Source organism: Balaenoptera physalus, assembly GCF_965194825.1.
Source record: "Balaenoptera physalus genome assembly, chromosome: 1".
Lineage (NCBI taxonomy): Eukaryota > Metazoa > Chordata > Mammalia > Artiodactyla > Balaenopteridae > Balaenoptera > Balaenoptera physalus.
In genome coordinates this window covers 26,152,713-26,168,839 of record NC_138882.1, presented here as the reverse complement: position 1 = coordinate 26,168,839, position 16,127 = coordinate 26,152,713, and the positions used below count along the sequence as shown (strand labels likewise).

At 37.6% G+C, this 16,127-nt stretch overlaps 1 protein-coding gene across 3 annotated transcripts in view; it reads left to right on the top strand.

Annotated features, from left to right (window-relative positions):
• CNST (consortin, connexin sorting protein) overlaps positions 1–16,127 on the top strand; it is a 138,001-nt gene that overhangs the window by 69,141 nt on the left and 52,733 nt on the right. For all 3 annotated transcript variants that reach the window (XM_082470241.1, XM_082470243.1, XM_082470242.1), the window contains one exon: positions 10,122–10,327. In XM_082470241.1, coding sequence (XP_082326367.1) covers positions 10,122–10,327 — 206 coding nt within the window. The remainder of the gene's footprint in view (positions 1–10,121; positions 10,328–16,127) is intronic.

Sequence of the window (16,127 nt, the reverse complement as noted above, 5' to 3'; positions counted from 1 at the left end):
AAATGACTGTAGTACCAAAGCAATCTACAGATTCAGTGCAGTCCCTGTCAAAATACCAATGGCATTTTTCATAGAAATAGAGCAAATAAATCTAAAATTTGTATGGAAGCACAAAAGACTGAATAGCCAAAACAATCTTACGAAAGAAGAAGCAAGCTGGAGGTATCATGCTCACTTATTTCAAGCTATTCTACAAATCTACAGTAATCAAAACAATATGCTACTGGCACAAAAATAGACACATGTACCAGTGGAACAGAATAGAGAGCCCAGAAATGAGCCCACACTTATATGGTCAATTAAAGACAAAGGAGGTAAGAATATACAATGGGGAAAATTTAACCTCTTAAATAAATAGTGTTCGGAAAACGGGACAGCTACACGAAAGAATCAAACTGAGCCACTTCCTCACACCATACAAAAATAAACTCAAAATGGATTAAAAACCTAAATGTAAGACCTGAAACCATAAAACTTCTAGAAGAAAACATAGGTAGTACACTCTTTGTCATTGGTCTTAGCAATAGTTCTTTGGATATGTTTCCGCAGGCAAGGGAAACAAAAGCAAAAATAAGTAAATCAAACTAAAAAGCTTTTGCACAGTGAAGGAAACTATCAACAAAGCAAAAAGGCTGCCTACTGAATGGGAGAACATATTTCCAAATGATATATTTGAGAAGGGGTTAATATCCCAAATATACAAAAAACTCATACAACGTGAATCAAAAAACCGAACAACGCAGTTAAAAAATGGGCAGAGGACCTGAATAGATATTTTTCCAAAGAAGATGAACAGATGGCCAACAGTCACATGAAAAGATGCTCAAGACAGCTCTGCCCACCAGAGCAACACCCAGCTCTACCCACTACCAGTCCCTCCCATCAGGAAACTTTCACAGCCCTCTTAGTTAGCCTAATCCACAGGAGGGCAGAGAGCAAAAGCAAGAAGAACTACAATCCTGCAGCTTGTGGAACAGACACCACATTCACAGAAAGATAGACAACATGAAAAGGCAGAGGGCTATGTACCAGATGAAGGAACAAGATAAAACCCCAGAAAAACAACTAACTGAAGTGGAAATAGGCAACCTTCCAGAAAAAGAATTCAGAATAATGAGAGTGAAGATGATCCAGGACCTCAGAAAAACAATGGAGGCAAAGATCGAGAAGATGCAGGAAATGTTTAACAAAGACCTAGAAGAATTAAAGAACAAACAGAGATGAACAATACAATTACTGAAATGAAAACTACACTAGAAGGAATCAAGAGCAGCATAACTGAGGTAGCAGAACGGATAAGCGACCTGGAAGACAGAATGGTGGAATTCACTGCCGCGGAACAGAATAAAGAAGAAAGAATGAAAAGAAATGAAGACAACCTAAGGGACCTCTGGGACAACATGAAATTCAACAACATTCGCATTATAAGGGTCCCAGAAGGAGAAGAGAGAGAGAAAGGACTCGAGAAAATATTTGAAGAGATTATAGTCGAAAACTTCCCTAACATGGGAAAGGAAATAGCCACCCAAGTCCAGGAATTGCAGAGAGTCCCAGGCAGGATAAACCCAAGGAGAAACACGCAAAGACACATAGTAATCAAATTGACAAAAATTAAAAACAAAGAAAAATTATTGAAAGCAACAAGAGAAAAATGACAAATAACATACAAGGGAACTCCCATAAGATTAACGGCAGATTGCTTAGCAGAAACTCTACAGGCCAGAAGGGAGTGGCATGATATATTTAAAGTGATGAAAGGGAAGAACCTACAACCAAGATTACTCGACCCAGCAAGGATCTCATTCAGATTTGACGGAGAAATCAAAAGCTTTACAGACAAGCAAAAGCTAAGAGAATTCAGCACCAACAAACCAGCTCTATGACAAATGCTAAAGGAACTTCTCTAAGTGGGAAACACAAGAGAAGAAAAGGACCTACAAACACAAACCCGAAACAAGAAAATGGTAATAGGAACATACATATTAATAATCACCTTAAATGTGAATGGATTAAATGCTCCAACCAAAAGACACAGGCTTCATGAATGGATAAAAAAACAAGACCCATATATATGCTGTCTACAAGAGACCTACTTCAGACCTAGGGACACATACAGACTGAAAGTGAGGGGATGGAAAAAGATATTCCATGCAAATGAAAATCAAAAGAAAGCTGGTGTAGCAATACTCATATCAGATAAAATAGACTTTAAAATAAAGAATGTTACAAGAGACAAGGAAAGACACTACATAATGATCAGGGACCAATCCAAGAAGAAGATATGACCATTATAAATATATATGCACCCAACATAGGAGCACCTCAATACATAAGGCAACTGCTGACAGCTATAAAAGAGGAAATCAACAGTAACACAATAATAGTGGGGGACTTTAACACCTCACTTACACTAATATACAGATCATCCAAAATGAAAATAAATAAGGAAACACAAGCTTTAAATGACACAGTAGACCAGATAGATTTAATTGATATTTATAGGACATTCCATCCAAAAACAGCAGATTACACTTTCTTCTCAAGTGCTCACAGAACATTCTCCAGGATAGATCACGTCTTGGGTCACATATCAAGCCTCAGTAAATTTAAGAAAATTGAAATCATCTCAAGCATCTTTTCCAGCCACAACATTGTGAGATTAGAAATCAATTACAGGAAGAAAAAAAAGGTAAAAAACACAAAACACATGGAGGCTAAACAATACGTTACTAACTAACCAAGAGATCACTGAAGAAATCAAAGAGGAAATCAAAAAATACCTAGAGACAAATCACAATGAAAACATGATGATCCGAAACCTATGGGATGAAGCAAAAACAGTTCTAAGAGGGAAGTTTATAGCAATACAAGCCTACATCAAGAAACAAGAAAAATCTCAAACATTCTAACCTTACACCTAAAGGAACTTGAGAAAGAAGAACAAACAAAACCCAAAAAGTTAGTAGAAGGAAAGAAATCATAAAGATCAGAGCAGAAATAAATAGAAACAAAGAAAACAATAGCAAAGATCAATAAAACTAAAAGCTGGTTCTTTGAGAAGATAAACAAAATTGATAAGCCATTAGCCAGACTCATCAAGAAAAAGAGGGAGAGGACTCAAATCAATAAAATTAGAAATGAAAAAGGAGAAGTTACAACAGACACCGCAGAAATACAAAGCATCCTAAGAGACTACTACAAGCAACTCTATGCCAGTAAAATGGACAACCTGGAAGAAATGGACAAATTCTTAGAAAGGTATAACCTTCCAAGGCTGAGCCTGGAAGAAGTAGAAAATATGAACAGACCAATACAACTAATGAAATTGAAACTGTGATTAAGAATCTTCCAACAGGGGCTTCCCTGGTGGCGCAGTGGTTGAGAATCTGCCTGCTAATGCAGGGGACACGGGTTCAAGCCCTGGTCTGGGAAGATCCCACATGCCGCCGGGCAACTAGGCCCATGAGCCACAACTACTGAGCCTGCGCGTCTGGAGCCTGTGCTCCGCAACAAGAGAGGCCGCGATAGTGAGAGGCCCGCACACCGCGATGAAGAGTGGCCCCCGCTTGCCACAACTAGAGGCAGCCCTCACACAGAAATGAAGACCCAACACAGCCAAAAAAGTGAATAAATAAATAAATAATAATTAAAGGTGCTAATAATTTAAAAAATAAAAAAAGAATCTTCCAACAAACAGAAGTCCAGGACCAGATGGCTTCACAGGTGAATTCTATCAAATATTTAGAGAAGCGCTAACACCCATCCTTCTCAAACTCTTCCAAAAAATTGCAGAGGAAGGAACACTCCCAAACTCATTCTATGAGGCCACCATCACCCTGATACCAAAACCAGATGAAGATACTACAAAAAAAGAAAAGTACAGACCAATATCACTGATGAATATAGATGCAAAAATCCTCAACAAAATACTACCAAACAGAATCCAACAACACATTAGAAGGATCATACACCATGATCAAGTGGGATTTATCCCAGGGATGCAAGGATTCTTCAATATACGCAAATCAATCAATGTGATACAACATATTAACAAATTGAAGAATAAAAACCATATGGTCATCCCAATAGATGCAGAAAAAGCTTTTGACAAAATTCAACACGCATTTATGGTAAAAACTCTCCAGAAAGTGGGCATGGAGGGAACCTACCTCAACATAATAAAGACCATATGCGACAACCCCACAGCCAACATCATTCTCAATTTGGAAAAACTGAAAACATTTCCTCTAAGATCAGGAACAAGACAAGGATGTCCTCTCTCACCACTATTATTCAACATAGTTTTGGAAGTCCTAGCCATGGCAATCAGAGAAGAAAAAGAAATAAAAGGAATAGAAATTGGAAAAGAAGAAGTAAAATTGTCACTGCAGATGACATGATACTGTACATAGAAAATCCTAAAGATGCCACCAGAAAACTACTAGAGCTAATCAATGAATTTGGTAAAGTTGCAGGATACAAAATTAATGCACAGAAATCTCTTGCATTCCTATACACTAATGATGAAAAATCTGAAAGAGAAAGTAGGGAAACACTCCCATTTACCACTGCAAGAAAAAGAATAAAATACCTAGGAATAAACCTACCTAGGGAGACAAAAGACCTGTATGTAGAAAAGTATAAGACACTGATGAAAGAAATTAAAGATGATACAAACAGATGGAGAGATATACCACATTCTTGGATTGGAAGAATCAATATTGTGAAAATGACTATACGACCCAAAGCAATCTACAGATTCAATGCAATCCTTATCAAATTACCAATGGCATTTTTTACAGAACTAGAACCAAAAATCTGAAAATTTGTATGGAGACACAAAAGACCCCGAATAGCCTAATCAGTCTTGAGGGAAGAAAACAGAGCTGGAGGAATCAGACTCCCTGACTTCAGACTATACTACAAAGCTGCAGTAATCAAGACAATATGGCACTGGCACAAAAACAGAAATATAGATCAATGGAACAGGATAGAAAGCCCAGAGAGAAACCCACGCACCTATGGTAAACTAACCTATGACAAAGGAGGCAAGGATATACAATGGAGAAAAGACAGTTTCTTCAGTAAGTGGTGCTGGGGAAACTGGACATCTACATGTAAAGGAATGAAATTAGAACACTCCCTAACACCATACACAAAAATAAACTCAAAATGGATTAGAGACCTAAATGTAAGACTGGCCACTATAAAACTCTTGTAGGAAAACATAAGAAGAACACTCTTTGACATAAATCACAGCAAGATGTGTTTTGATCCACCTCCTAGAGTAATGGAAATAAAAACAAAAATAAACAAATGGGACCTAATGAAACTTAAAACCTTTTGCAAAGCAAAGGAAGCTACAAACAAGACGAAAAGATAACCCTCAGAATGGGAGAAAATACTTGCCAACGAATCAACGGACAAAGGGTTAATCTCCAAAATATATAGACAGCTCATGCTGCTGAATATTAAAAAAACAAACAACCCAATCCAAAAATGGGCAGAAAACCTAAATAGACATTTCCTCAAAGAAGACATACAGATGGCCAAGAAGCACATGAAAAGCTGCTCAACATCACTAATTATTAGAGAAACGCAAATCAAAACTACGAGGTATCATCACCTCACACCAGTTAGAATGGGCATCATCAGAAAATCTACAAACAACAAATGCTGGAGAGGGTGTGGAGAAAAGGGAACCCTCTTGCACTGTTGGTGGGAATGTAAATTGATACAGCCACTATGGAGAACAGTATGGAAGTTCCTTAAAAAGCTAAAAATAGAATTACCATATGACCCAGCAATCCCACTACTGGGCATGTACCCAGAGAAAACCATAATTCAAAAAGACACATGCACCTCAATGTTCATTGCAGCACTATTTACAGTAGCCAGATCATGGACGCAACCTAAATGCCCATCAACAGACGAATGCATAAAAAAGATGTGGTATATATATACAATGGAATATTACTCAGCCATCAAATGGAGCGAAATTGGGTCATTTATAGAGACGTGGATGGATCTAGAGACTTTCATACAGAGTGAAGTAAGTCAGAATGAGAAAAACAAATATATTAACGCATATATGTGGAACCTAGAAAAATGGTACAGCTGAACCGGTTTGCAGGGCAGAAATAGAGACACAGATGTAGAGAACAAATGTATGGACACCAAGGGAGGAAGGTAGTGTTGGGGGGGGGGGGGTGGGATGAACTGGGAGATTGGGATTGACGTGTATACACTAATATGTATAAAATGGATAACTAATAAGAACCTGCTGTATAAAAAAATAAATAAAATTCAAAAAAAAAACAAAACAAATGTAAGTCCTCCTCCCTGACCAAAATCTTGATTCCTCAGTTCCCTTCTCTATAGGGGAATTTCTTGGGTGTCTTTCCAGAAATATTTTAAAATTCTGGCACCGAGCACTAGCTCAGATCTTAGGGTATGATCTCCTTGCATTCTTTTTTCCCATACACAAATGAGGAGTATACAGTACTCTTCTGCTTTTTTAAAAATGAAAGAAAGAAAAGATGCTCAACATCACTAATCGTCAGGGAAATGCAAATGAAAACCACAGCAAGATATCACTTCATACCTGTTTGAATGGCTTGTATCAAAAAGACAACAAATAGCAGGTGTTGGTGAGGACGTGGAGAAAAGGGAACCCTTCTGCTCTATTGGTGGGAATGTAAATAGTAGTCACTATGTGAAAACAGTATGGAGATTCCTCAAAAAAGCAAAGGTAGAACAAAGCAAAGGTATGATCCAGCAATTCCACTCCTGGGTATTTATCTGAAGAAAAGGAAAACAGTAATTCAAAATGATACATGCACCCCTGTGTCTATTGCAGCATTATTTATAATAGCCACGTTATGGAAGCAAGCTAAGTGCCCATCAGTAGATGAATGGATAAAGATGATGTGTTCTATACACACACACACGTGCACACAGATACATGCATATACAGTGGGATATTACTGAGCCATAAAAAAGATTGGAATCTTGCCATTTGTGATAACATGGATGGACCTGGAGAGTGTTATGCTTAGTGAAATAAGTCAGAGAAAGACAAATACTATATGATTTCAGTTACATGTGGCATCTAAAAAACTAAATAAGTGAACAAACCTAACTAAAGAGAAACAGAGTCATAGATAGAACAAGCAGGTGGTTGACAGAGGGGAATGGGATGGGAGGAGGAGAGAAATAGGTGAGGGAGATTAAGAGATACAAATTTTCAGTTACAAAATAAATGAGTCACAGGTATGAAATGTACAGTGTGGGGAATATAGTCAATAACTACGTGATATCTTTGTAATGATGAGAGATGACAATGAGACGTATCCTGGTGATCACTTTGAAATATTTAGAAATATTGAATCACTAGGTTGTATACCAGGAACTAACAGTATTGCAGGTCAATTATACTTCATAAACAAACAAACTCATAGAGAAAGATCAGATTTGTGGTTACCAGAGTTGTGGGGTGGTGGGAAGGGGAATTGGGTGAAGGTGGTCAAAAGGTACAAACTTCCAATGACAGGATAAGCAATTACTAGGGATGTAGTGTATAACATGATAAATATAATTAACAGCTATATGTTATATGTGAAAGTTGTTAAGAGAGTAAATCCTAAGAGTTCTCATCACAAGGAAAACATTTTTTTCTATTTCTTTAATGTTTTATCTATATGAAATAAACTTATTGTGGGATTCATTTCGTGTTTTATGTAAGTCAAATTTTTAGGCTGTACACCTTAAAGTTATACAGTGCTGTATGTCAATTACATCTCAATAAAACTGGAAGAAAAAAATTTTAATAAGTAAGTAAAATAACTTAGAAAATGGATCTAGCAGGAACCGTGACCATTATGTATCTATACTGTCTAAATAACTGAGGTAATCACATGGCGTGTTTTCATTTCCATTATTTAACAGGACCCTTTTTAGACCTCCTTTAGATAACGGAGTCATAAATTCTGTCCTTTATCCTTACTTTGGAGAATCCTGCCCTTCTTTGGCCATATCCTTCAAGGGTTTTATTTAAATTCCCTCTACAGAAAATGAGCATTATAAAATTCAATTTTTCAAAGAGGAAATATGGAGTAATATTTGATAAGTATGTGGGAAGAATTTAATGAAAAGAAGTATAGAATTTGAGAGGTTAGCCTTATCACAGTCTATATGAAATTAAATAACTTAGGCACAGTAGTGTGGCTGGAGAAAAAGGAAAGAAAACAGTATTTCTGTTAGTCTCTTTGTAGTTCTCTATACAAAGCTTATGTTCCTACATTGGCACTACTACCATTGTGGTTAGAAAATTAGAAGGCAGAAGAATCATCCATGTTTTCACAAATACTGTTCCTGCAAAATAAGATGGCAGGCCATCTCCAGGCCTTGTACTTCCAGAGTCCAAATGACATAAAATTTATAGAAGAGAATTTTCTAAAATATAAGGAATCACTGTAGGTGATTATTTGTAGAAAGCACAGCACTTGGAATTTTAATGCTGAGTACGCTACTGGATATAACTGCAATACTATGGTAAGTAAATTAATCCCTGTGCTGTAGGAGTTATGATCTAATAAAGATAAGACCCTTCACCAGTCACTATAATGCAACCCCGTCTAACTATGGTTTAATGCAAGACCATAGACCATATATAGGATTTAGAGGAAAGTAAGTTTACTTCAGGCTCATGTTACAGAGAAATATATGAATTTTTTTTAGGGTAGAACTTAACTAGACAGATGGGAGGAAATTTTTTTCTTTTTTAATTTTCTTGGCCGCACTGTGCAGCATGTGGGATCTTAGTTCCCCAACCAGGGATCGAACCCGAGCCCCTTGCATTGGAAGTGCAGAGTCTCAACCACTGGACAGCCAGGGACATTGGGAAGGAAAATTTTTTAACTGTTAGAATTTGTAATTGGTCAGAAAGGCACAGAGTATTAATACTAGGGAGATATAGAATTGGCCAGCTTGGCTAGAGCAGTGGATTTATTTAGAAGGCAGTAGAAGACAGGGTTCTGGGCAAACTCCCCAACCTTTTTGGCACCAGGGACCAGTTTCGTGGAAGACAATTTTTCCAAGGTCGGAGGGAGGGGTGGTGGTTCAGGCAGTAATGCGAGCAATGGGGAGCGTCAGATGAAGCTTCGCTTGCTTGCCCACCACTCACCTCCTGCTGTGCGGCCCGGTTCCTAACAGGCCACGGACCGCTATAGGTCTGCAGCTCGGGGGTTGGGGACCCCTGCTCTAGAGGGTTGGCAGGAGGCAACTTCAGTCATGGTATGCACACGCTAAATTACTGAGAAAGATCCTTTCCAAGGCGGACTAGCTGAAAGTATGTACAGATGCAGACAGTCTATTCAATTTCAATATGAAAATTAGAACTGATGCTGAGATTTCAGTGAAGGGTGAAGTTATAATGTGTAACATTTAAAGTTTTAAACTTTGGTGTGTCATTTCAGGAGCTGTGGGCCAAGGATTTATTCACTGATTTTTTTCCCCCAAGTTTGTGTTACTTCTTTTTATTAGGAAAAAAGCTTCTGTGGCCATTAGCTCTGGACATTTGAATTCCTTCTGCTCTGCTGGGATCCAGAAGTAGTTCTAAAGTTATCAGACTAGAGTTTAGAGAGGAAGGCTTAACTTCTTAAGCCTTTCATATGATAAACACATTTACCTTCCCATTTAGTTCTTTCATTTTGCGTAAGACATGACTTCAGATTATAGTTAATTCATTTTTCCTTTGGGAGAATCAAGTTTTTGGTCAGATTTTAACCTACATACTTTTCTTTAGATCTCTCTTTTTTTATATTCTTAATTATAATTCTTAATTAAGAATATAAATTATATTCTTAATTTATAATATATTATAAATAAAAAAGTTATATAGATCTAATAGAATTGCTTCTATTAACTAATCGCTAATAGAAACAATCAGATGTCAGCACAATCTTAATTTATTGAGGAGAATTGTGGTTTCTGTGGGGTTTTTTTTTTTAATGTAATTAGCTTTATTTGAAAATTTTATGGTTAACAGGCATAATTGTTTTAAGGTGTTCTACCATGATGGAAATTTATCCTAACATAGGCATTTTATTTACCTCTCAAAGGACTTTCTTCAGGAGATACCACACCCTTTATGCAAGAAAATATATTACATGCAGCCATACATGCTGTTAGTGATGAAGAGTCTGCAGAAGTAAATGCTAATGATCAACTAGAAGCCCCGAAGCTGGTTCTGCAATCTCTGTTCTCACTTATACGGGGTGAAGTTGAGCAGTTGGATTCAAGAGCACTTCCCCTTTGCCTTCATCAGGTATCATGTTAAACCCTTCACTTTCAGCCTCACTGAAATTCTGGGACCAATATTTGTAATAATCTAAAATCCTATTCTCTGTAATTGATTCTACCCCACCTGTCATTGGTGAGTCCAAGAGGAGGTGACCCTGGATCAGTGGCTGGTAGGAAATTTGACATATCACTGACTCGTGGCCACACATTGGCTTGGATCATCAATCTACAGTTCATACTGTTGCTAACTTCTTTTGCTTAGTGAATAAGCCGTGTAAAAATAAGAGTGAATATAGTGAGTGCTTAATAAGTACCAACAAGGTACCAAAAACTAAGCTAGACACTAGGGAAACAGATTATGTAACAGAGCATGTCCTTAAGAGAGGCATTGTGGAATAGGAGAAACAGTTTGTAGATAACTAATTGTAGAAGTCTGTACAAAGCATTAGAGTAGATATGTGTTTAAGGTTCAGCAAAAGCACAAAATGCATGATTAACTTTGTCCTTTGGACATTAGGTGAAAAAAAGGTGATTCTTGAGCTGGGTTTTGCAGGATGTGTAGGCTCTCACTAGATGAACAAAGTGAGCTGGTACAGAAAGAGAGAACAGTCCCTGCAAAGACATGACTGGGATGTTGTTGAAGATTAAGATGTAAAAGAGACAGGAATTAAGACTGGTAGCTTGTGCCATTAAGGCCTTACTTTTAGAGGCTGAGAGCCTTTTTTTTTTTTTTTTTTTTATTTATTTATTTATTTTTGGCTGCATTGGGTCTTTGTTGCTGTGCGTGGGCTTTCTCTAGTTGTGGCGAGCCGGGGCTACTCTTTGTTGTGGTGCACGGGCTTCTCATTGAGGTGGCTTCTCTTTGTTGGGGAGCATGGGCTCTAGGCACGTGGGCTTCAGTAGTTGTGTCACGTGGGCTCGGTAGTTTTGGCACACGTGCTTAGTTGCTCCGTGGCATGTGGGATCTTCCTGGACCAGGGCTCGAACCCGTGTTCCCTGCATTGGCAGGCAGATTCTTAACCACTGTGCCACCAGGGAAGCCCGAGGCTGAGAGCTTTTAATTATGCAAGTGCCAGAATTTGAATTTTAGAAAAATAACTCTTTTGATGATTGGGAGGGTAAGCTAGAAGATGGAGAGCCTGGAGACTGAGAGATCTTTAGGACAGTGATGAGGAAGATACACAAGAGATAATTCTGAAAAGATTAAGATATTTATGAGCTGTGTTTTATTTTCTTTTAAAATGAAAATAATTTGTATATGGGTGTGGAAAAAGCTTCACTTTTTATTTCACTCCTCCTGTTTCATTTAACTTTTGCAGTGAGCAGTGAATAATTTTTAAAAAGTAAAACAGCTTTTGTCCTAAGGCAGGAAAACATATATTCTTACAAATTTATGTTACCTCCTTGCTGGACTTGAAGAATGCCTTTGAGAAAATGTGTACTACTTTTTGACCTCTAATGTGTTACTGACATATATGGTATATGTTTACCATAGTTGAGAACTGTAGTTGAGAACCACCAATATTAAGGCAGCTTTCTAATCTTTCAGCCTTCCTTGAATTTGTACAGTGGATTTTGAGTTTGTAAAGGGTATTTGCATTAACTGTTATTTCATTCTCCAAACAATCTAGAGAGGTAATTATTATCACCATCTTTACAAGTAGGGAGGCTGAGACTCCCTCACAAAGCAAGTTCCGTATAATTCTAGGGCTACAATTTGTTAATTCCATTCAATGAATCTGTTTTGGGGACAACTTGGGAGAAATTTGAATATGGACTGTATATTAAATAATACTGTTGCATCAGTGTCAGATTTCTTGAGATTGATAATGGAATTGAAGATCATGTAGGAGAGTATCTTTATTCTTGACATACATGTGCAAGTAGTATTTAGGAGTGAAGTGACATAATGCCTGCAGCTTAAGATATTTCAGTGGGAAAAAATATGTAAGGGAGGGAGAGACAGAGAGAGAAAGCAAATTTGGCAAAATGTCAATAATTGACGAATCTAAATAAAAGGTATATGGCTGTTGATTTTACTGTTCTTTGAACTCTTCTGTAGAATTTCAATAAAAAGTTGGGGAAAAGGACATTTGGAGTAAATGGAAATAGCAAGTGTAGTCAAATCTTTTCAAGCAGTTTATGTCACTGGGCTATTACATTAAAGGTAAGAAGAATGCTCTTTTCTACAGGCAGGTGATCCTACAGCTGAAGCAGATCTAGTAGAAAATCACATTTTTAGGCAGGAAGATGATAACAGTCTTGATCAGATGAAGATTATTTAATTTTTTTTATGTCTCAAAATAAAATTCTACCTTCATCCCCCAGGAACATGTCAGTTTGCTGGGTCCCGTATGTTATGCTTCTTATATATCTCAGCAATCTGTCCTCTCCTGGCAAAGGAGCTTAGAAAGTATAGTGGGTTTTTTTTTTTTTATGCCACTTTTTATTTATTTATTTTTAAAAATTATTTATTTACTTAGGCTGCGCTGGGCCTTAGTTGTGGCATGCGGGATCTTCATTGCGGCATGCACGCAGGATCTAGTTCCCCAACCAAGGATCGAACCCGGGCCCACTGCATTGGGAGTGCAGAGCCCTACCCACTGGACCACCAGGGAAGTCCCTATAGTGATGGTTTTAAAGTATGAGCTTTGGCTCTACCACTAACAAAGTAGCTCTTAGTTTCTTTTGCTGTAAAGTTGTAGAGGACTCAGTGAAATAATGCAGTAAAAGTACTTAACATAGTACTTGGTACACTTAACATAAAAGCTAAATAAATATTAAGCATTATAACTACATTTCTCTGTCACTAATTCAAACATTGCTTGTTGGAAGCAGATGCTGAAGCCTGTAGTAAGCTGAGACATCAGGGCAACAGGATTCAGCTGATGGCTGCCTTCCTCAGCCCAAGAATACAAAATATCCTGTCACCTCCCAAGGGAGACACAAATCAGGGAGAAGTGGAGTGACTTTTTCTTGTTTTCATTATTTAGTAATTCCCAATATCTCATACTGTGCCTTTCACTTGGATTGATAGTTGTTGACATTTTGCCAGATTTTCGTTTTCCTCCTACCCCCCAACCCCTCTCCACACACATATTTTCCACTGACGCATTTTAAAGTAATTTTCAGGCATTATATCACTTCACCCTTAAATATCAATACTTGTGCATAAATTTCCCAAGAACAATGATACTCTCCTACATAACCTACAATGCCATTATCAACCCCAAGAAATGAGACATTGGTTTAATATTATTTAACATACAGCCTATATTTGTTTCCCTCAAGTTACTCCACAAATATTCTTTATAACTAGTTTTCCCCAGATCCAGGATCCAGTGAAGGAGCACACATTGGGAAGATTCTTTAGTCTTTGGTAATCCAGAACAATTCCCTGCCTTTTGTTTTGTTTATTTGCTTGTTTGTTTATACTTCTATAACACTGACACTTCTGAAGACTCAAGAATTCTTGTAAAATGTCCCATAATTAGGATCTGCCTGATTATTTCTTCATGATTTGATTCAGGTTAAAATATATTGGCCAAGAATTCTACCTAGGTAACATTCCATACTCAGTTCTCTCTTGAACTCACTCCAGTCTGGCCTTTGTGCCAACTACTCCATCAAAATTGCATTGTAAAGGCCAGGCGTGACCTCCATGTTGCGTGCCCACGTGAATCTCGTGGTCAGTCCTCAGTTTTCATCTTACTGGAAGTATTAGAATCTCTGACAAGTGGACCACATACTCTATTTTACAGCATTTTCTTTTTTTGCCTTTTAGGACCCCTCACTTTTGGCCTTTACATCTTACCTCACTGGACGCACCTTCTCTGGCTCATTTGTTGAGTCCTCCAGGTTTTACTAATTCTTAAACATTGACGGGCTTCAGGATTCAATTCTGAACTACAGACTTAAACATCCAGCTTCCTGAGGCATCTCATGGGCATTTCAAACTTAAGATGCCCAAAATCAAACTTTGATTTTTTTTCTCCAGAATCTTTTGCTTTCCTAGTCTTCCGCCTTTTGTTAAATGGCAACTCCATCCCTCCAGTTGCTGAGACCAAATACTTTGAAGTCATCCTTCACTTTTCCCCACGTCCAAATCCAATCAGCGAGTCCTGCCACTCTATTTCAAAATATATCCAGATTCTGACAGATTCTGACCTCTTCTTGCCTCCTTCATTGCCACCATCTCAGTACAAGACATTATCAAATCTCACTTGGATTCTTGCAGTAAACTAATTGTAGAAACCTCCTTGCTTTACCTTTACTTCCATTTAGGTTTTTTTCTCTGTACACAGCAGCCATTGTGATTCAGATAAAATGTTACGTCAGATCATGTTACTTCTCTGCTCAAAGCCATCCACTGACTTCTCTTCGCATTCAGAGTAAAAGCCAAAATCCTTACCCATGGCCTACGAGATCCTACATGATTTGGCCCTGTTACCTCTTAGACCTTAATTCCTAAAACTCTCCTTCTTGTTCACTCCTTTCCAGGTTCACTGGCCTCCTAGCAGTTCGTCAGATATACCAAGAATGTTCCTACATCAGGGTCTGTGGTACTTCCTTTCCATCCTTTCTCGGGAAGCCACTAGATGATGTACTCCAGCAAAACAAGGGAGTAAACCAAGGAACAGGAAGATTGAGATACAGGAAACTGGGGATGCTACCAGGAGAGAGGTGAAGGGAATCTCTAGGTGAAGGGAGTTTCTAAGATGACAGCTTTGTACCAAGAAGGAGAGTGTAACCACTTCTATTTGAGCAGATCAGAAGGGTCTGGGGAGGAACTTTTATATCATTTTCCTATTTCTGAATATTTGCGGTATCTGAATGTATTGAGGGAAGATTTAGACTCTTGGTGGACTGTTTAGAGTCGTATAAGTGATAAGTGCATGGAAAACTATTTAAAAAAAAGGGGGGGGGGAAGAAACTCCAGGGAAAATAAAAAGTTTTCAGGAAAGGAAAAATAATGAGTTTACTACTTGGCTTAACTCATAATAAGGTAAACATTAAATGTTTATCTACCTATTACTACAATATAATAACATGGTATAGGTGAATATGTGAGAGAAAGTGTGTGTCGTATATGTTTGTAGGGTTTGGATGGGGGAGGAGGAAAAGACCCAATCCTCATTTTCTAAAACTGAAAAAATCAAAGAAATAGCAAATATAAGCATAATGTTTAGAGATACAGCAAAAAAAAAATATTTTAAACAGATAAGAGAAATCTAAGTGCTTGCTCCTGAAGAAAGGAGAATAGGGCAAGAAGGGTAGGGCCTTTTTTAACACACCTCATAGAACTATTTGACTCCTTAAACCATATACATGTGTAATCTTGATAAAAATAAGAGCTAAAACAAGAAATTTATAATTCAGGCATAAGGTGAGAATAGCATCTAGGTTAAGGTGGTGACAGTGTAAATCCAGAGGGGTGAATTTGAAATCCTGATGGAAGGACTTGGTGTAGATAGTAAAAAAAGGGATGAAGAGGAAATCAGAGATGAATAATGCTAGGATATCCAGTTGAAAGGAATGGTAGTACCACTAACAGAAATAAGGAAGCATGGATGGGAAGAGTTAATTAGGGGACAATTATATTATTTTTAACATGATATTATATGGATGAATATATGCTAAAGGCCATTTGATATAATGACTATGATTACTTTAGCTATACTTACACTTTCAGCTCTTGGAACTCTTGAAGATTCCATTTAAAAATTATTTTTCTTGGGTTTGAGTAATCTTCCTACACTGACTTAGTTAATATGACTGCAGGTTAGCTTTAAATATGTAACTGAAGTCATAAACTTAGAAGTCTC